This window comes from Trichoplusia ni, unplaced genomic scaffold (genome assembly GCF_003590095.1).
Source record: "Trichoplusia ni isolate ovarian cell line Hi5 unplaced genomic scaffold, tn1 tig00000884, whole genome shotgun sequence".
NCBI classification, from domain to species: Eukaryota; Metazoa; Arthropoda; class Insecta; order Lepidoptera; family Noctuidae; genus Trichoplusia; species Trichoplusia ni.
In genome coordinates, this window is record NW_020800072.1 from 497 (window position 1) to 22,137 (window position 21,641).

Genomic DNA, 21,641 nt, shown 5'->3' on the forward strand with positions numbered 1-21,641 from the left:
AATCCTAGTTCTGAAACATGCTGATTAAGTACATTATGTAAGCAACTTAACTACTGAAATAGACGAATGTTTCTTCTATGCGAAATATTTTACGATTAAGTACAACATTTTTTACAATTATAATATCATTTAGATTAATTGGTAACGTAATTGTGTGGGGCAAATTACTTTTGTATATAAGTTATATTTTATTCTAACAAGCATGACATTACTGTAGCGGTCATAATTCATTTATAATTAAACATTAACATTCATTAGTATTGAGTATTGTTCCGTGTGCTCAGTTAGACAAGTTTAACCTACACATCAGTGAAAACCGCATCAATCCACCCCGGGGAGTTCTAAACACTTAATAACAACCACGCATTGGTGATCAGGGACAGTACTAAATTGAAACTAAATTAAATTATTCATATTGGCTTTATCGTTTCGGAACAATAACGACGTCCTCTCCTTGTAAGAGCTAGCAGAATTGACTTGCTGTGTTGTTGTTATTGCAGATTTGTTAGCGATAGTTTTGGTATGGGGAAGACTACCAACTTCAAGCCCAAAATATTTTCCACAGCAGGTGGCAATTTTGCAAGTAAGGACATTATACATAAAGTAAAAAGTCTATTCTGGTTGTCCGGTCAGTGACCGAGCTTAGTTCGGTTTGCACTGATATGTAGTGTGTGGATAGGAGTTGACAGACCACATCTAACTGCTACTCATTTGCATAGCACCTTAGTCTAGCTACAGCCCAATCCGTGTAGGTGGCATTTTATCGAGTTTAGTTATAGTGATGCGCTTTGCGTGTTTATCATTGAAATGATTGCGTCAAACGTTTAATCGCTATTTAACAATAAGCAGCTTTGGCTTTTGTTATTTTAAATGTTTTTTTATAACTAGCAAAAGCAATGCGTAAATGAATACATGTAAACTTATAACAATAATAGAAAGTAAGCATTAGTAAGAGCTTGCTCTTGGCCACTTCCCTATTTTATTTATTAAAGGCTTGGAGAATGTCGTTACTAATTTATTTATTTATCTAAACACGAATGTTGATTACATTTCTAAAGCACCTGCCTGATTTTATTAATTTATTTACGTGTACGGCACGGCATTATATTATTTTCCAAACACACTCTTTGCTTTTATGAGTTTGGCTTTGGTTTTGCATACTTCCGTAAGAAAGATATTAAACTAATGATTTTTGTTTCTCTTAGTTATCGACGTTGAGGAGCAACTCACGCAAGTAGCGGAGTCCTGATGACTCGGAGTCCTCCGAGGAGAAACTTGAACAATGCTTTATTGACGCTGTTAAGAAGGAGACCAGGACCAAGATTGTGGTCGACAATAGTACCAGGTATTTATACATTGCCACATGAGATAAGAAGTGACCAGGAGTTTTGTAAGTGATGTGTTTTGTTTGTGTGAGTAAGTGATTTTAACTGGTGTTTTTACCTACAGCAACGTGTCAGTGTGCTGGGACGCCCGCGTGGAGCCGGCGGCGGCGGCTGCGGCGGTGCAGGCGAGGCCGCCGCCCGCCGCGCCTGCTGGCCACAGCGGGAGCGCTGGCCGCGGCCGTGCGAGCCCCGCCCCCGCGCCGCCGCCCCCGCCCCGCGCGCCGGCCTCTCCGCACCGACCTCATCCGCCACTCACGCACACGCTGTACGATGTCTTCAGGCACCTCGCGCTTGAATTCCACTATCAGGTATATTTCATTTCTCATTTTTTATCATGTTGTTAGTATTAGTAAACTCTAGTTTCCAAGAGTCCATCTATGTAGAAAATAAATTGAGATAATTTAAATAACACTCGTGTGCTGATCTTCTTCATCCATCCATCTTATAATAATCGATGAATTCCCAGATGGACTGCACATTCATGGAGAACGTGATCTCCTTGTGGCTCACACTGAACGGCTCGGCGTGGGGCAGTGCTGGCGCGTGGTCGCTCGCCACGCTGGCCGTGCCCACCGACACGCCGCGAATACGTCTGGCCTCCGACACCGTCAACGCTCTGCTGCAGTCGCTCTGCACGTATGTATACCAACGTCCTATCAAAAAGTATGTCATACTACTGAAATGAGGTGATGAAGCTAATCGTTGATGTCCTTGTATAGATTGGAGAACATATCACTACGATGTTGGGTGCTTTCAATGCAAGCTTTGGCGTGGATTGCCAGCTTACCGTTACAGGTAAAATAGATAGAAATTATTTTAAATCTCTGTTTTTCAAAATTAGAATAATTTGCTTACCTTCTTGTTATTATTGTTTTTCAGACTGAAGGAAACAGTACGCAAACCATGGGTCGCGTCATTTTGGAATGCGAGCATTTCGTCCCGGCACTCGTCAAGTTTGTCACCATGAATGTTAACACTGACGGTGCTGTGGCTTCTTCGGAACCGTATTTAGTAAGATCTATATCAAATTGAAACTTAAATTACAGTATATTAATTTTTAAGGAATTTTTATTTTGCGTTCCTTTTCATGTTAAATACGACTTTAATTTGCGTTACGAAGCTAATTACAGATAGTAACGAGTGTTGCCTAGTAGTGGTGTAACTGTGTGTGTGCGCAGGGCGGCGCTCAGATCGGCGCGGGCGCGGGCGCGGCGTCGGCGCTGCACTCGGTGGTGTCGCGCGTGATCTGCGCGCGCGGCGCGGGCGGCGCGCTGGCGCGCTGCGGGCCGTGTGCGGCGTGTGGCGCGCCGGCGCCGACGCGGGGCAGGCGCACGACCTGCAGGCCACGCTGCTGCGTCTGGCGCACCCCATGCTGCAGGTGCTCAGCGCCAGGCATGTGCACCACGCCACGCCGCTCTTCCTCACCGTCGGTCAGTACCACCACCATACTTATATTGCCCAATGTTTACCATGCCGAAGCTGTGAATAATCAAAGGCTGTCTCTTTTCACTTTACTCTCTAGAATTGTAAATTGACGATTACATAAATGATAATATACTAAAGTTTTAATTATCATGTCTAATTGTGCATTTTTGTCGGTTTAATATTAAGAATTTTCACTGTATGTCATTCCACACAAGCCTAACTTGCGTAAATATAATCTAAACATAATATTGTGTGAGCAGCGCACCAGTCGGGTGGTGGGTGCGCGAGAGCTGCGGCTGGCGCGGCGAGGGCGGGTCGGAGGCGCGGCTGTCGGGGCTGCTGGCGACGTGCTGGCGGGCGGCGGGTCGGGCGCGGTCCGGCGCGCGCCGCTCCGCCGCGCGGTTCTCGCGCAGCTGCTGCACTACTGCCGCAAGCTGCTCTCCGTGCCGCTGCCGCCGCACCAACTGCCTGCCAGCGTCAGTATACACTAATACACTCCATAAATTCTTAACAATAACCTCATTAAAGAAAAATCAGCTTGCCGTTTCTCAATGTTGTTAAAGCTACATTTCTGTTTCCAAGACGTCTAATATCGCCAATGTTACAATTTGGATTGATACATTATTTCAACATTCATACCCCAACGGCGATGGTTCATATTATTTCTAATCCTGATTTAGATGTTAATATTTTAAGTAAGACCAATTTACTCATACAATAACTTTGCAGTCATCATCGTCGGCGTCGGTATCGACAAGCGGCGAGCAGTCGCAGACGGACGAGAGCAAGGCGCAGCACAGCACCGCGCCCGAGGCCACCAACGTGGAGGACGAGCGCAAACAGCAGGCTGCCAGGACACCCTGCTTCGCCGATACTGGTAATATAGACTGATTGTTTTAAATAAAACCTATTAACATGCAGGGATCAGATGTTTTATGATAATGTTCTCCTTGTACGTCTACAAGAAACACGATTTGTTTGAGATAAGACGTCTTAAACTAATGTTGCTTCAGAAGAAGAAGCTAGATAGCTATCTAGTAGATAGTATACTAGATAGTATTCCTTCTTCAAAAACCTTATTAATATAATATTAATTAGAATGTTTTGCCTACAGTATTACAACATCAGCAAATTATGCAGAAGTTCTACCGTACGCTGTCGATCTGCGATGGAATGAATACCGCTGCATTGAATTCAGGTAAATAATGAAATTATGAATGAGTACTCAGTGGGATAATAATTTTACAAGAAGAAAATATGTAATTTCTATTGCTTGTACAGGTATGACTTCCGAGCCGTCGTCGCTGAAGGAGGAGGTGTTCTGGCTGGTGGCGCACATGGCCACAGTAGCCTCTAACCCGGCTCTCATGGTCACCAGTCTTATGGAATTCCTTAGTAAGTAATACCAGCATTTTATAGTAACTTTCTTGAGATTCCTACTAAAAAATATAAACTGTAATAATTAAGATTGCCGGCTAAATCTTTAGTCGTAGTCCGTAGTTCTTATACATGAGCTAACACGGCGGCTGGGTAACAAACCATTGCATCTTTAAATACCAGTATTACAGAGCTCTTTGAACACTCACCGCATCTGCCATAGCCCATAATATGGGTCCATATATCATTCAGCCTCCGGCGATAACTGTTTGTCCGAAGTTGTCAATTGACATTTTGAACTGTTTCTCTAATTTGTATTTATTGATACAGAAAAAGAAGAGGTCGTGAATCTATCGCAAGCGATGCAGCAATTGATCATACGCGTGCTGGACTACCCTGAAGCTCTCACAGCATTTATAGAAGCCGGTGGATTAGAACTGGCCTTAGAGAAACTCCACCGCATGCCATCAGGTATGTTATACTTCTCATTCGTTTCTTTATTCATTTCATTTCATTACAAGTATAGTCCATTTACGTCGAGAAATGTTTGTTATCGGTTTTCCGACGTTTAAAGTAAGATACACTTGAAGGAATGAGACACCACACTAAAACGTTGTGTTGATATTGTATTACGATAAAAGGTGGCTTTGGGCTCCTGAGTAGTTGTCTAAACGGAAGTTAACTCATTTCTTAACGCCAATGAACTGCAATGCATAATCGTTAACATAAAATAACACCTGTCTTTATTTACGTGCCTACAAAGACCGATGATGCTGTAAGTCCGTTTTAAAAAATTGCGCTTAAATAGTCAACTGTAACATTTACATAGCTTATTTTTATATACGTAATTATAGCGGAATGAAAGTATGATCACTGGCATGGTATTTATAAAAATTGATATTGATAGATATATAAATAATCATAAATGTCCGAGATTTTTGTGCTCTATCACGTGTATTATACCAACAGGCGGGACCAAGCAGCGGTCAAGGTTTGGTCTCATCGCTCATGAACTACCTAAAGCTGCCGCCTCAGATGATCAACATGTCGACACAGCTTCGGCCGCCAACAAGAAGAACCAGCCGCCGGTCATAGAGACCGCTAAACGGCCTGGTCAATATAGCGCCGCTCTGTGAGTTCTTGTATCATAGTTTGAATTCAATTAGGGCTTATTTCACGATGTAACTTAGTACTTTAGAAAGAGCTACAAATATCGCCATCTTTATTTATCGTCTCATACAACGTGCATTTGTAATTTGATCTCGCTAAAAAATATTTGTTTTCGAAGTGCCAAGTTACGTTCGCTGCACTGTACGTAATGCCTGTACATTTTTTGTTTCTCTTTCCATAGTTTTGTTACTGAGTACAGAAAACGAAACGAATGAAATAAGTTTGACGATTGTTTGTTTATGTAAAAGTTAAGCTGCTATTAGTACAAGCCTTGGTTTTTTGTTTGTGTATTACTATCGTTACGTCCGCGTGTCAGGCTCGGTGTCGTGCGGCAACCCGACGGCGCAGGCGGCGGACGTGCTGCTGGACGGCGGCGGCGGCATGAGCGTGCGCGGCGCGTGCGCGGCCCGGCGCGTGCGGGCCGCCGCCTGGTCCTACCACTTCTTCAGCGCGGACGACGCCAGCCTCGCGCTCACGCTCACGCTGCCCTACGCCGTGCAGCTGCACGAGGTCCAGCTGCAGCCGCATCTCACCAGCCTCGCCAGTCAGTATCGTCCTGTCACTCTAATCTCTACACTATTATATTTCTGAGATTATCAAATATGATTAATTAGGATAATATTCTGTATAAATTAATTTATAAATTGTTTAATATTCTAGCGTGTCCGGGCGCGGTTGCCGTAGAAGCCGGGTGCGGTGGCACACTGGCCCCATTGGGCCGCCGCAGAACACTGCTGGCATGACCTTCATTCGCCTGGTGGTAGCTCGGCCTATCGTCTGCACCACTGTACAGATTCGACTCTACAAACCGAGGGATTCCTCCAACATGGGCTTGTTGCAGCTGAGGCTGCTTGCTGCTCCTGCATTTAATAGCAATTCAGCCAGCACGCCTAATACGTAAGTAGTATAAAACTTTGCCGGAATAAAGTTATTTAAAGCAGTCGCGAATATTATTGTTGTTATAGTAGTAATTCTTGATAAATTCTTTGTCTACTAATCTGATATATTTGTTTCACAGCAGCAACAATTGGGCGTGTGTGGTAGCGGCGTGTACCCGCGCGGGCGGCGCGGCGGGAGCGCCGCCGGCGCCCGGCTGGCGCGCGCTCGCGGCGGCGGCGCCGTCAGTGCGTTGTGCGCATGCGCCGCCGCGGGCGGGCCCGCCGCCGCGCACGCGCACGCAGCCCTGCTAGCTGCTGCCAGACACGCGCCCGCACTGCGGGACACTCGTCACCGCGCTGCTCAACATGGACGCATACGCACATGCTCACGGTCAGATATATGCTTATTTACAAATAATCTCTCATGTATGGTTGCTAAACTACTATATATATGTTGTAAAAATTCAACGTATGACTCAATTGGAGTGTGTCGTGTGCAGCCTTCCAGGTGTCGACCAGTGGTCGCGTGAACGGCAGCATGTGGGCGGTGTGCGAGCTGGTGCGGCAGCTGTGTCGCTGGTGCGCGGACGGCGCGGTGGCGGCCTACGTGCAGTGGCTGGCCGCCGCCGCCGAGCTGTGGCTGCGCCAGCGCGAGCCGCCCTCCGCCGCGCTCACGCACACGCTTGCCTCGGTACGTACGCTAACCACAGGCCATTGTCGTACCTTTGCTAGGATTCTTTTTATTTGAATCACTGACTAAATGTTGTTTCTTGCTCTTCTAGTTTTTATTCTTTGACCATGCTTCTTAAGGTCTACCCAAGCAAAAAATGTATGACTTCTATCTGAAATAATTTGATATTTACTTTCCTTCACAGGTATTATGGACGCTAAAAGAGAAGCGTATCCTAGAGAACTTGGAAGAATTGATCACTGACGATCTGTTTGAACTAGTCTACACATGGGTGAAGGATGTGCCCGAGTCAAGTCTACTGAAGAAATCACTCGATGCCAGTGAGTCTATTACTTAATCTGAACGTACATTATGTTAGTGTCATTTGTGGAGTTGCTTATTGATTGTTTGTTTTTTCTAGTTCTATGTTCGATGTGCTACATCCGACCGGAGCTGTTCATTATGCTGTTGGAACACATGGACATACCAATGTATCAAGATGAAAGGTCAGTGTTAAATAATTACAAAAGTAAGTGGCCCAAATATTTAAAAAAAAACGAAGAGATTTCAGGTGTTAATCAATTATTTACGATGGTAGTGGTTTCAATGTGTATGAACCTCTGTCCACAGCATGGAAGGTCTGACAGACGACACGAAGGTGCAGTCCCCGTGCAGCAGCAGCAGCGGCAGCGGCGCGGGCGGGCGCGCGGCGGCGAGGCGCGCGTGTCGTGGGAGGCGCGCGGCTGGCAGCTGCAGAGCATCGCGGCCGCCGCCATGTCGCCCGCCGCCACGCTGGCGCTGCTGCACTCGCGTCTGCCCGCCGCCGTCGTCAAGGCCATCGTCGGTCAGTCACATAGCCTCAATACACCCTGGGAAATTATAAAGCGGACAGGACCAGTAGCTAACTTATCAAAAGAATTACGGCGAAACTCGACGTCATTGTCTAGCTTTATGCTTGAATAACATGGTGCTTAGATTAATGTAGTCTCAATATTTAGAAATGGCCGTATAAAAATTTTGTAGCAATTGGACGTTTATAAGCTGGTGCAAAAGATCATGTTGCGTAAAGAATACTTCTCTTGCAGATTATGTCTGTGAAAAACTCGTTGCTTTTGTTAATTTTTAGATTTCATGACGGTGGGACTGTAGAAATAACAATGTACGATGTGATGTACGATGTAGGTTCAATTTCATCTGTAACTCAGGCAATTTTTTTTACAGAATTCAGCGAAGCCAAACTAGAAATGATAAAAGCGCAGCGCAGCTCACAAGAGGACGTGCAAATGTCGGATGCCGACAGGGAGTCTGCGCGAGCCAAGCCCGAGCTGCCGTCCATGAAGAGTGTGTGGCAGCTGGTGGAGTGGGCGCGCGCCGTCTGCTGGTCGCGCAGGCTCAAGGACTGGCTCGGCGGGCCCGGGAACACCTTCTGGAAGCCGCTGCTCACGCTGCTGTGCATCCCAGACCACCCTACAGGTGTGTAGACACGTCACGATTTGATAATACTTGAATGTAACTAAATAAAAGCCACTAAAGAAATTAATAAAAAAAGGTCGGATATTTTCTCCCAAATTATTTTTGGATTTCAGTTTTGAGAGTATATGGTAAATTGTTTATTTTCATTTAGCACGTGGCAAGAGGATGCTCAATATGCTCAACTGGAAGAAAGCACGATCCGTTTGTTCGCCGAGTTGACAGTGTGCCACCCTGCTAATCAGAAGTTGTTTGCATCCACATTGCATAGCATTCTAGAGTCGATGCACTGTACTGGTAAGTGCTGAATTTAATTTTTGCAGGTATTGGTTAACATAGTTTAAAAAAAATAGTCATTTTATTAAAAAAAGAGTGCAAATAGTACACAGTCCTTATAAATATGGTTAATTTGTTCAAGTGAAGGATTTCATAGTGTTTGTGTTTTCCCAGTGGATTGTATAGATTATGATCCAAGATCAAGTGTATTTAGGTAATATTTATCGTTGCGCTACAGGTCCGGAGGGCATCTCCGGGTTCACGCGCGCGCTGATCCTGCGCCTGGTGCTGTCGCCGGAGCGCGTGTGGGTGTCGCTGCGCTGGCCGAGGGCGGCGCGGGCGCGGCGGCCGCCGGCTGCGCGCACCCCGCCTTCCTGGGCCACAGCGTGCTGCCGCTGCCGCTCGCCGCCACCGTGCGACATCTGCTGTCCGACCATCGCCCGCCCGGTGCGTACTCACCACCTACCACTAAGCTGACAGGCTGACACTTCAGCTACCCCGAAAACTATAATATCTGATAGAACATTAACTGTAACGTTACTTTCTTCAACAGTACCGATAATGGAAGATAGCGCAAAAGTATGCATGAACACAGCATCAGCCTGCGGGGTAGCTCGGTACTCCGAAGCGCGTCAGACACCGCGATCACTACCGCGGCGGAGGCCTGGGAACTAAGTCTGGCCGCCGCCAGCGCTTCCAAGGACAAGCGCGTCAAGGACGTCAAGAATACCTCACTCAAACAAGCCAGTAGCAAGAAGAGACAGACCAAGACCAGTATGATGCTTCGGTGCTCTCTGTTACTGATGGTAAGAATAGCTTTGAAACTGAACAATATGTTTGAACGAATGATATAGAGTAGAAAAGGTTAACAAACGTTGGATTTTCGCTTTATGTATTTTTATGTTGTTTCCTTCTATGCTCATTGGGTTATTTGTAACAGATTGTGTATTTTCAGATCTAATAGACACGACAATCCGAGTGCAAGTCCCCGGGCTTGAAGGGTTCATCCCTCCGAGCACAACACTCGCGCAGTTGACAGCCGTTGTACCACATGTATTTGGGCCACATCTCGCGTTCACGCTACATCTTAACACTAACGGAGGTACAAATACATTTTAACGTACTCTTTTTAGTTTAGATCAGTCGCAGAGACGGCGGAATCCTTTTCTTAAGGTTTGCCGTGGTAAACTAAACGAATCTGTTTCGCAGCGTGGACGGGCCCTAGCTGGGACGCCGGGGCGGCGGCGGGCAGCAGCTCGGGCGCGGGCGCGGGCGCGGGCGCGGGCGCGGGCAGCAGCGCGGCGGGCTCGGGCGTGCTGCGCTGGTTCGGCGCGGTGGGCGGCCTGGCGCTGGTGGCGGCGCGCCTGCCGCGCCCGCACGCCGCGCCGCCAGACCCGCCCGCGCTGCTGCACCATCACCACGACCTCGACTGGGTCAAGCTCGACGACCCCTACGAGGTACACACACGTTCACCTTACGTTACTCCACTAAAGCAAAACTGCTCCTCAGATTGAAAAAAAAATGTTCAAAAAAAAAACAGGTAATCTAACTACAGTGGTTCATAAACTGAAAGCCAATCGAAAATAAATCTCACGAAACCACACTATATGTTTTGTTTTAACCAGCTACAATATTAACGTTATGTTCAGGAGGTGGTTGAACTGGGCGTCAGTTCAGCCAACAACGGCATGGAGGAGAGCGGGTGTACCGGAGTGCCGGCGCACGCACTAGTAGCGTTAGGCCTCTTGCTCAAATTGCCGGGCTATGCGGACGCCTTGCTGGATGAGGGCGCGAGGGCATGCCATCTACTCAGACTACTGCTCGGAGTTACGCATGATGAGGATGGACGTAAGTATTTCGTTACCAGAACATTTTTTTTTAAACGGTATCCGGTGTTTACGTCGTTTTAATGTGGTAGGACAAGTCAAATACTTTTTTGGATCAAAAACACAAAAAAAAAAACACTTTTTAAAAGGTTGTACTTTGTCGTGAAGTGTGCTGTCACGCTTCTGTAACCGCAATAATATAACATTATGATATATGTATCTAGTTTTTGATTGATGATTAGTAAAATGGAATAAGTTAAGGTAGGAGTCAAACCAACTTGCGAATAGTCAGTGATACTGTCTTGTTGTTGTTTTTTTCTAAGTTTATGACTAATAATTAAAATAATAAGCCTATGTTAATTTTTGTTATGGATACTCTTATACTATTTGTTCTGCTTATGAAGTGTAAATATATTCGGCATGTTCGTTCCAATCGGTTGTAATTTCAAGAATTCTGAATAAATTGAGTACCAGTATTGAGTATGCCTGAGCCGTGCTACAGCGTCAGACTGTGTGCAGGCAGCATCGCGGTGGGCGACCCCCGCGGCGGCGGCGCGGGGTCGCTGGGCACGCTGCCGTTCAGCGTGGTGGCGCGCCTGCTGGAGCGCGCGCCGCGCAACACGGACGACGGGCGCGCGCTGCGCCGGGCGCTGCTGGCGCGCGGCGCCGTGCGCCTGCTGCTGGCCTGCCTCGCCGTCTTCACGCACCACCGACCCAACTCCAACGATGTCAGTACCACACACACGCACATCACGCACGCTAATATCACACTCCTAGCTTTCTTCATACATATATTTACATTGATAATGCTACTACTTATATTTTGTTTTCAAAACTTGTGATAGCCTGTAATATGTAAAAGCCGTTCCCGTAATTGGTTTAGATCTACTATAGAATACGATACAAACAAATACACATGACAAGCTTCACTACAATCTATCAAAGTGTGAAAGTTTTTTTTTATGAATCGATTGTTAAAAAAGGGCATAAACTCTAATAATCTTATCAACATAAACTTCTTTAAAATCCAATCGGTAATCATCCAAATCCAATCGTTACTAAACTTCTTAGTATATTATTACAGAACAGCCAAGCTTCAAACGGTTCAACGGGCAAGTCGGAAGAGAAGAGCCAGTTGTATTGGGCGAAGGGCACGGGCTTCGGCACGGGCTCCACGCAGCAGTCGTGGAATGTCGAGCAAGCGCTCGTGCGACAGCGAACGGAAGAAGAACACGTCACAGTTCTGCTACAGGTATATACGGATTTTAATCAAGTAATTAAGACAGGTGTTGCATACTGCTGCCGGAAATAGTATAAATTCTTTGGTACATTTGATGTCAATTTGCTTAAAACACAAAAATTCTTCATAATATACTCAGTTTTAACTTGCCAAGTCATTTATATTATGAGTATTACTTTGAGGCGAATAGACGTCGTTTTCAACATTTTGCATAATACATTGTATTTGTGTAGGTGTTAGCATCATACATGAACCCCGGTGAGAAGTGGCCGCCGGAGGAGGGCGCGGCCGAGAGCGCGGAGCGAGACGGCGACGCGGACGACTCGCACGACTTGCCCGCTGAGTTTATTGAACTCGTCGCCAACAGCTCACTAGTCCCTGCTATCTGCTCATATCTCAGAAATGACTCAGGTATGTTTTTAATGAATTTTATATTACATCAGTTTTATAGGGCCATGGATTACCTTCGAGAAAATTATGGCTTAAGTTAAAAAAAATCGTAGGTTTGTAATTACTCGCGAATCTAAGTATATCAGTATTATTATATATTTGAATGATGTTTTTCAACTTTTTCGAATATAATTTATATGAATAACTATGATGTGTATGTTATTTTATGTAAAGGCAATGAGTACACCAGTTCCGTGTCTTAACGTATTTGTGTGTCAGTGCTGGACATGTCGCGGCACATCCCGCTGTACGTGCACGTGCTGCGCTGCGCGCGCGCGCTGCACGCGCTGGGCGCGCGGCGGCTGGGCGGCGCGCTGCGCCCGCTGCCGCGCCTGCTCGCCATGATGAGCCGCACCACCAACTCCTACGCCACCAAGCTAAGGTAACACACCACACCACTCTAAACTGCTTCACTATCTATTATAAGCTATTGCATTCAGCAGCTGTGTCTTGGATATTTCAACATTTTTGATTATTTTGATTTCAGAATGAGCAAGAAAAATATATTCGGTAAAATGACATATAGCCAAAGATTTAGTACTTCAAGTAATTCAGAGTTGTCCGAAGAAGACGAAGGACTCGCCGCACTTATTGCTGATATACAAGTAAGCATCCATTACATTTAAGTCATACCTTGTTTATTAACTCATCCTTGTAATTTATCCATAAAGCCCAATGGTGAAACTAAGTTCCAATAAGAGGATTTATGAGCTTAAAATGTAAAGATTAAGTTATGACTAAGTAGTATAAGTGAATGTGTTTGTGTGTCAGGCAACGTCAGCGCTGATGTGTCGGTCGGAGAGCGAGGCGGAGTCCGGGCGCAGCAGCGGCGCGCCGCAGCCGCTCAGCGGGGCCTCGCGCGAGGCGCGCTACATCGAGCTCATGCGGACCATGCAGTTTGGTAAGATAACATAACACTTACACACTTTTGAACCCATGTCCTTCCCTGTGTCGACTTGTTTAAATTCTTTACTTTGGGTGCGTTTTTGTCATATCTGTATCAGAGTATAAATCGTAACTTATTTTTTTTTTCTGTTTCAATACGTAGTATTCTCAAACGAATTCTGTGTTTGTTATTCACACCAGCGGTGTGCGTGTGAATAGCTTTCTCGAAATGTATTGACGTGGTGTGTTTGCGTCCACAGAGACGTTCGAGATGATCGCGGAGTGCGCGGAGAACGGGTTCCGCTTCCTGGTCCCGTACCACTTCGAGGGCGCCGTGCGCGCGGCGGGCGAGCGCGCCCACCCCGCGCGCATGAAGCGCCTCGCGCAGGAGGCCGCCACGCTCGCCACCTCGCTGCCGCTCTCCTACTCCTCCTCCGTGTTCGTCAGGACCGACGCCGACCGCCTCGACGTCATGAAGGTATCAACCTATTCTACATCGTATTTTGTCGACCGTTTTGTGATTACCTTTAAAACTTAATTACTGCTATTGGTATAAGCATTTTATAATAAAATCCTGTATCGCTCTCAAATTTTATATATTTAGCTATTGATTACTTTAAACGATAGAGATACTCCATGTAAAAATATTTAATAAAATACACTTAAAACTACGTTGTCATGTTCGCTTTAGGTCCTAATAACGGGTCCGTCGGACACGCCATACGCGAACGGCTGCTTCGTGCTAGACGTGTACTTCCCGGCGGAGTACCCGGCGGTGCCCATGCTCATCAACCTGGAGACTACGGGGCGCCACTCCGTGCGCTTTAACCCTAACCTGTACAACGACGGCAAGGTGTGCCTGTCCGTACTCAACACCTGGCACGGCCGCCCCGAGGAGAAGTGGAACGCGCACACCTCTAGTTTCCTACAGGTAAATAACTGGTGTCACTTAGCTTATTAACACTCTCAAAATGTGTTTTTATCCCTACATCATAATATGATAGATCATTTGACACAATGACAAGAAAATATTCTCAGTATTTTTGAAACAGCTGTTAGGTTTTTATATTATACTATATTTTTAGAGAAATCCTAGTTACTCAACAAATGTTTAGGAAATTCTGCTTCAGATCAAAAGCTATAAGTTAAATTGGTTTGCAGGTGTTAGTATCAATCCAGTCTCTGATCCTGGTCCCCGAGCCGTACTTCAACGAGCCGGGCTACGAGCGCAGCCGCGGGACCCGCGTGGGCTCCAGCGCCTCGCTCGAGTACAACTCCAACATCTACCAGGCCTGCGTGCGCTGGGCCATGCTCGACCACCTGCGAAACCCCGAGCCTTGCTTCAAAGAGGTATGGATACAACTTACGACTTTATAGTTTCTTTACAGAGAATCCTGTAACACTTGAATTTGAAGTTCATTAAGACCCTTTGTTCGACACCATTTAGAAGTAAAAGCCTTTAAAATGTTGCCTGTAAAGTGCTTTTAAACCGCTGTTTCTGATATTATACCATCTTCTGCTCAGGTGATTCAAACACACTTCTGGATAAAACGCAACGAGATAATGCAGACAGTAGCCAATTGGATCACGGAGCTAGAGAGTCAGAGCGGTGACGAGCGGACGCAGAGGACCATCCAGCTCAACCTCATGGCTCTCAAGGTGAGTTACGTCAGTGGCGAGCGTGTGGCAGGAGTCTTGTGGGATGCAATGTGCTAATGTTCCCCACCCTTGTTTGTGCAGCGGCATTACGTGAAGCTGCAGGAGGAGCTGGGCAAGCTGCCGGTGCCGGCGGGGCTGGAGGAGCTGGACGAGCCCTTCCAGCTGCCGGCCGCGCCCGAGCCGGTCGCGCAGCCGCCGCCGCCGCCCACCAACGACGAGATCGACCACGACATGGAGAAGATCGTCTCGCAGGTGCTCGACTGAAGGCCCGGCCTGCCGCTCGCGCCGAGCGCACAATGAAAGTACAAGTAGGAACCCACGCCGCCGCTCGAGACGCCGGATTGCCGTACGCCAGCACGTACGCTCATACGTTTCTAGCGTGTTTATTGTTCGTAAAGGATTTTCTTTTTATTTTGTAGTAGAAGATTTCGGTTTTTATAGATTTTTTAGTAGGCGTTTAGGACTTAGTGGGACCTCTGTTTAGTTTAACACACATTGTGATACTAAAATGGGCCCGCTCGGCGCCCGGTAAGATATTTAAGGAGCTCTAGATGATGTACGGGCCGACGACATTTTACTTAATGCTATGTATAGTGAACGCCGACCGTCGCGCGGCGCACTCTGGGTAGAGCAGGGCCAGGCCGGCCGGCCCGCGACCACATGCAACTATGTACATGAAATTATAATTTGATGTATATAACTTATTGTTTTAATTTTTGTATTCTAAGAATATACTATTATATGTATCGCTGTATTGCTCTATAAGAGTAGTCGGAGGCGGCTGAATTTTACGAAGGAAATAAATTATATAATGCATTCGGTAGTAAATTATGTACAGGCCTAGCCACCTTCAGTCATATCGCTTGGACGCGTATCGTAGAGCCGACAGCGAGGAGTCCGGCCGCGCACGCTGCCGGCGTGAGCGGTGGCTGACAACGTCCGTCAATGTATGTGTGTATATAGATAAATCACCAGTAGAGTTCTGTGTTTCTCACTGTACTTTCATTGCCAGGTAAGTTGGACGTAGGACGTTTATTGTTATATTTTATTGTGAATTTCGGAATGTAAATAAATTTTATGTTATCGCAATTTTTCTTTTTATTTTTGTTGTTTTTTTTTCGATTTCCCAAATATTATAACAGTAAATGTATCTTCTTTATTTATTGAATTGATTTCCATTGTTTTCCGTTAAGCTTTAACTGTTCTGTAGCTGGGATCCAACTTTCTCAATACGATAATCAGCTTTGTAATAATTATTCTGACAAACGGTAATTAAACAAGTTTTGCTAATACGTTTTTTATTGTTCATCTATTTACATTGTCACAATTATAAAAGAATTCCACTTAAACAAAATATTATGACTCTCATCTAGCCACCCTAGCTTACCCTACGTGCTAAACATTCACTTTATTAGACAACTTATTGCATAAATAATTTATTCACTATATCATCTGACTATGTAGACATGTAAAATTACTCAAAAATAGTCCATCTCAGATGGAGTTTGTGACATTTTAAAATATTTATTTACATAAGTAAAATGTTAAGAGTAATATTAACTATCTACATTATAATCTATTGGTATGATTGTGTGTTAACATGTACCGCCATCGCGACGTGCCGGGAGAGTTCATCGTGGCACATTAACTATTCCACTTATGGCACATGAAACAATAACAATATTATCTGCCAAAGTTTAGCGACCGACGATTACTGCGAACTAAATAAAACTGTGCTTTATTCAAAACTACAATGTGGTGTAAAGTGTGGTGTATTGTTATGAGATAACTCTTTGAACTAACATTGTATAAAGTATTTTAAGTAGCTTCGAGGGTTTTATAAGTTTTGGTATTAACTAACATGGTGATATCGGTCGCGCACTCGGCGTACTCTACACTAGGTAAAGATCTTGGTGAAGCTGATGTCTACTTCCTCCTGAAAGGCTGGTCTGCCTGTAGCTCAGCCTCCTGCGGGTCTAGCTGGCCTGCCTCCACACACGACTTACAACAGAATCTGTAAATTTGAAAAATTTCAATGAAAACAGTACTTCAAACTACCTTTTCTTGGATTTAAAGTTGGTAAAAAGGGGTTAGAATTATTGCTAGAAACTTTTAAAAACTTCTTAATTTTAATAATGATCAGCAAGATGTTAAGTGTTGGTGTTGAGGTTAATCTTATTACGACAGCTATCATTTGCTACTTCCATAAACTTTTGTTGCTGAAAGTCCCGGTGATAATTACCTGTATTAATTTACCTAGGAAATTGTACTTTAAATAAGAGAAAGATGTAAGAAAGATTCTCGAATCGTTAATAAACAGGAATTATATATACTGTGCCTCCAAAAACAAATCAAGCTAAGTTAGCTTATATCGATTCAAGTGTTTCAATAGTAACAAGTACACAAACACTCGATAACTAGAATAATTAAACGGTCTAATCTCCTTCGTACAGGATTGATATCGATTATTATCGATTGACCTAATATACCGAGTAACCTCGTAAATTGCCGGCACTTACTTGGAGTAATACTTGTGGCGACAGAACTTGCTGTGCACGATCAGGTCGCAGTTGGCGAAGAATGGGTTGTCTGTACACTTGGCTGGCACTACCAGTTCTGTGGACACGAAAAATAAAATTATTAAAGAAAGAAAAAGTAACTTAGTAGTATTATGTACAGAAGACTTGTTTTCTTTACCACATTTTTTTATGGTAAATCGGTAATGTAATAATAAGGTGAATGTGATGTTTTTAAATAGATTTATTGAAAAACTCTGATTATCTCTCTAGCAGGCCCAATAGTCATACTTTATAGTTACATTAGTTATAGTTTATATTATAGGGCTGTTTTAATAATAATTATTATTTATGATTAATTTCAAAATAAGTAAAGTTTTCACGTCTAAAATTAGGTTGGCTTAAAACGCCAGTCTAAATAAAGATAGAGGAAACTTTGCTTCGATATCTTACATATACATATGAGAGTACTAGCTGAGCAATAAATCTAAGTCATCAATTAACACGTGTTTAGAAAGTCCAGGCAGACAAGCGTTGGGCTGACAATAGAAAGGCCATGAACTCGAACCCCGCCTGTTGCACTCTAGATATGATACAAATGTTTATGTAATTTGTACAATATACTTAGCTATAACTAGCCAAGTGAATACTAACGGCTTCGTACTGCCATAATACATTTTAGAAGTAGGAAACACTGTTCCTGACTTAAAAGAGTCGAAGATAAAACTATTGTTGTTTAAATTTAAATGCACTCTGTAATTAGCCTGAATACTTATTTGCGATTACAAAATTAAGCTGATTTAGATATCCTTTCATACGGTAAGCCTAGCTAGACACCTAGAAAGATTATTTCGTAAAAACCAAGAATACTTAATCTTCGGAGGGAAAATCTGTTTCGGGTCAGATTACTTAAATTCTGCAATACTTACGCTGAACGTTGATTTGTACGGTGTCGGAATGTGAGGTGTAGGGGTTGCGGGCGTGGCAGGCGTACAGCCCGCTGTCGGCCACAGAGACGCGCGTCACCAGCAGCCGGGACACTATCGTGCTGGCTGTACACGCAGACAAAATATGGTTACAACACAAATATTGCAAAAACTAAAGTTCATTGGTACTTCGCATCAAGACAAAAAATTGGTCAAAATCGCTGGAAAAAGAAAAGTCGGCTTTAGGAAAAAGTCTTAGTTAATCAACATCAGGCAGTGGACCGGGATAACGAGTTTCGAATAACTTTTTCGCTAAACTACTGAAAAGGAGGATTATACCAAGTCAATTGCTAACCTTCACTAGTTGTAGAGACACGGGTGAAGAAGAATACTGATAATAAAGGTCTCATCGTGTCTAAGAAGGATTCATTTTACTTCTATTTTCAATTAATCATGGAATCCAACTTAATCCAACATCATTCATCGGCCGTTGTAAATAGTAGAATCGGGGCCAACCCAGGAGTGTTGGGAGCAGAGATTGCAGCGACTTACATGAAATAGAAGTCCTGTCACTGTCGTTCCTGATGGGCTCGCCGTCCTTGGTCCAGTGCACGTCGGGGTCGGGGAAACCGTCCACCTCGCACGTCAGCCGCAGCTCGGCGCCGATGTTCAGCATTGTCTGCGCCGCCGTCACGTGCGTGCTAACCGGCACTGTACGGTCAACAAAATGTCAGACACTTGCAATAGAAACTTGTGAAGTAAAGCATTGTAATGATATCAAAAATGATGAAGTTTAATGGAAATTAAGTTTTAGGGGCGATTAAATTCCGTTGTATTTCACACGATCTAAAAGAGTGTAACTGCCACAGCGGTTTTGGTTTGACGGCACTAATGTACTTTATTAAATCCTTCAGGTCTTTGCCGTAAGCTACTTATATGTACTATAAAAATATATATGTAAATACATTTACCATAAAACTAATTGCTGTACAATAAATAATTAGATAAAACATTTGAATCAGGGAATTGAAGTGGTATAACGGGTATCTTGGACCTTTATCCAATACAATGCATACATGTATTATATACAGCATATAAACTAATTACAGTTATAAATATATACAGTACTTCTAGAAATAAAATAAACATAAATACACAGAAGACACATTTCATGGCACAAACCATCGCTTAATCTTCCGCCTTATCTCCACCTAATTGCTGTAATAATAATATATGTAATATAATCCTGCACTTGAAACAAAACATATACAATTATACATTTTAAATAAATAGCAATATATAATACACGCATTACAGATACATAAATATCAATAACCAAAGTATATAACTGTGGGAAAAAATACATAACGTCGACTCAAAATTATTACATTTTCAATATATCATACTTACCTAGTACTGTATGTACTGGGTAAGTACCTATTTCTAGGTTCCGATTTCATGTCTCAACAATGTTACAAATGTTATATTTATTCCGGAAACTAACTACTACGAGAAGATTACATGCAAGCCGGATACACAAACATGCCGCATGCGTAGATAAGCCATGCCATACAATTAGTATAGTTGCCGATTGTTGGTCTTACATTGTGATCAAATTTAATTCGTCTACAATATTGTATACCTACCTACCGGAATCAAACCACCATCTACGCTTCTTACGGCCTTTCTAGCCGAAAAGTAAAGAAAGAGAATCGTTTTATTTACCAAAAGATTACAATCAAAAGTAAAGGTAAAAAAGGGCAACAGAGAAGTATATAACTTCATTTTTAACGCTCATTAGATATAAACTATCAATAATATGTCGCAAAAAGTTAACAATGTAGGACCAACCAAAAGCAAGTACAAAATATCCGCGTTGTTAGCAGTTCAACCTTATCTTACCGGTGTACAATCGTCTGGGAGGTTCAGTGGTGGTGGTGGTGGTCGTTTCCCGAGTGGTCGGCGGGTTGGTCTTGGCCATGGGCGCCACGTTGTACCGCGGCACCAGGTACTGGTGTTCGGCGAAGATGCCATCAGGCCTGTACGCCTGCACGGCTACCACCCACGACGCGGCCTTGCCTTCTCCGTTATACGCTTGGCACGTGTACTCTCCCAGTGTCTCAATAGCTAAGCTTCTAATGAGCAGGATGTTTCCTCTGGCCTCGTATATCGCGTCATTGTAGGGCACCATGTTTCCGTCGTAGCCGCGGTACCAGAACACGCTGGGCTGCGGGTACCCGTAGGCCAGGCAGCGCACCACCAGCGGCCGGCCCAGCTCGCCCGTCACCACGGCGTTCTCATCGCCGGCGATACCGACCGGCATCCTCACGGGATCTACCAGCCCCCAGTGTTAGCGTGCCGATGTAAGAGTTTGTGAATGCATCCTCATTATATCTCCGTGGTGTTTAGTTAGTGAAGTTGCATTTATAAACTCTGAGTTAATTTGAGTACTAAGGTGAAAATTATAATAATGGGGAGGACATTACAAATGGAGTTAGACTTCTTACTTATTAGGCGCTTCTGAAGTCAAGGGTCGGTGTTTACTCGACATAAAAAGTTACTATTTTACAACGTTTATCATCTAATAATGAAATAAAAATCAGGATTTAAATATCAGCTGTCAGTCTCACAAAACTTCAGAAGACCCAACGATTTAATCAAAGTGTGTCAATCAGCGGCTGATGTGTAAAGTGTCGTTTACCTTCATATGCGCGTGCGCACGCGAGCAGCGCAGCGATCGCGAGGAAACAGACGCGGAACATGTTGGAGGGAAAAGCTACTTGTATTAGAATACCGCGGACTAGATGTGGCACGACCGGCGCGAGTCGTGGCCGATCTCTTACTGAACTGACTGCGATATAGTGTTTTGATAAAAGACTGTTGACTTACTGCGAAAGATTGCGGCGCATACGCACGTCCGAGGGGATAAGTTAGAAACTATAAACTTTAGTATTTCAATAACATTGTTTAATGTTTTGATAGTCTGGCCATTTTAATCTAAAAATACCGTACTGCCCAGATTCCAATAACTTGCATACAGCTGATGATTGGTTGCGCATTTATATTCGGAACACCATTAACAAATAACGTGTATTAAGCTTTCAAAGAATTAAACATTATGAAAAAAATCATCTTCCCTTTAATTCAAACGCTTCAAAACCAAAAGCATCATCACATGCATTTTGTTTCTCGTTTTCTTCCCTTACATTCGTTCGACATTGTTCTAATATCTAAGTTATCGTATTTAAGGTCATCGTTATGTTTACGAGAGCGTCTCATAAACAAACATGGCGATAACGAAGGGTCAAGTATACAGATGACTATAAGATCAATTTTCTAAAACGTGATTCAATGATCAATTATACAAGAAACCGAAGACGAATACGACTTGATATAACTCGTTAACAGTACGAAAGTAAACGTGTAAACATAGTCACGTGTGAGTAATTTCTCTTTAAACTATTTATGAACCCGGATAATGATGTAGA

The 21,641-nt window shown here is 44.0% G+C and overlaps 2 protein-coding genes across 9 annotated transcripts in view; one reads left to right on the top strand and one right to left on the bottom strand.

The window, feature by feature from the left end:
- The first annotated feature begins 1,584 nt into the window (after positions 1–1,584).
- On the top strand, positions 1,585–15,800 carry LOC113507181 (baculoviral IAP repeat-containing protein 6-like). Its single transcript, XM_026890042.1, is given in 46 exon segments — positions 1,585–1,693; positions 1,852–2,021; positions 2,105–2,180; positions 2,265–2,396; positions 2,564–2,657; positions 2,660–2,819; positions 3,071–3,150; positions 3,153–3,286; positions 3,540–3,687; positions 3,925–4,008; positions 4,092–4,205; positions 4,518–4,642; positions 4,644–4,658; positions 5,157–5,237; positions 5,240–5,290; positions 5,292–5,319; positions 5,674–5,901; positions 6,018–6,068; positions 6,071–6,254; positions 6,376–6,461; positions 6,464–6,578; positions 6,580–6,626; positions 6,736–6,926; positions 7,111–7,246; positions 7,327–7,411; positions 7,536–7,563; positions 7,596–7,749; positions 8,127–8,382; positions 8,530–8,672; positions 8,890–8,976; positions 8,979–9,123; positions 9,232–9,425; positions 9,592–9,753; positions 9,861–10,108; positions 10,301–10,499; positions 10,997–11,205; positions 11,562–11,729; positions 11,951–12,128; positions 12,387–12,549; positions 12,655–12,772; positions 12,939–13,068; positions 13,313–13,530; positions 13,744–13,983; positions 14,214–14,402; positions 14,577–14,711; positions 14,793–15,800. Coding segments are annotated over 45 exon segments (6,162 nt in total). The 5' UTR covers positions 1,585–1,693; the 3' UTR covers positions 14,976–15,800.
- A 192-nt stretch (positions 15,801–15,992) lies between these two features.
- The window catches only part of LOC113507179 (papilin-like), a gene marked incomplete at its 5' end in the record, with an annotated part of 35,869 nt that continues 30,220 nt past the window's right edge, over positions 15,993–21,641 (bottom strand). For 6 of the 8 annotated variants that reach the window (XM_026890034.1, XM_026890036.1, XM_026890037.1 and 3 more), the window contains 5 exon segments: positions 15,993–16,725; positions 17,231–17,327; positions 18,157–18,279; positions 18,706–18,864; positions 20,056–20,487. In XM_026890034.1, coding sequence (XP_026745835.1) covers positions 16,638–16,725; positions 17,231–17,327; positions 18,157–18,279; positions 18,706–18,864; positions 20,056–20,487 — 899 coding nt within the window. 8 annotated transcript variants of the gene reach the window in all.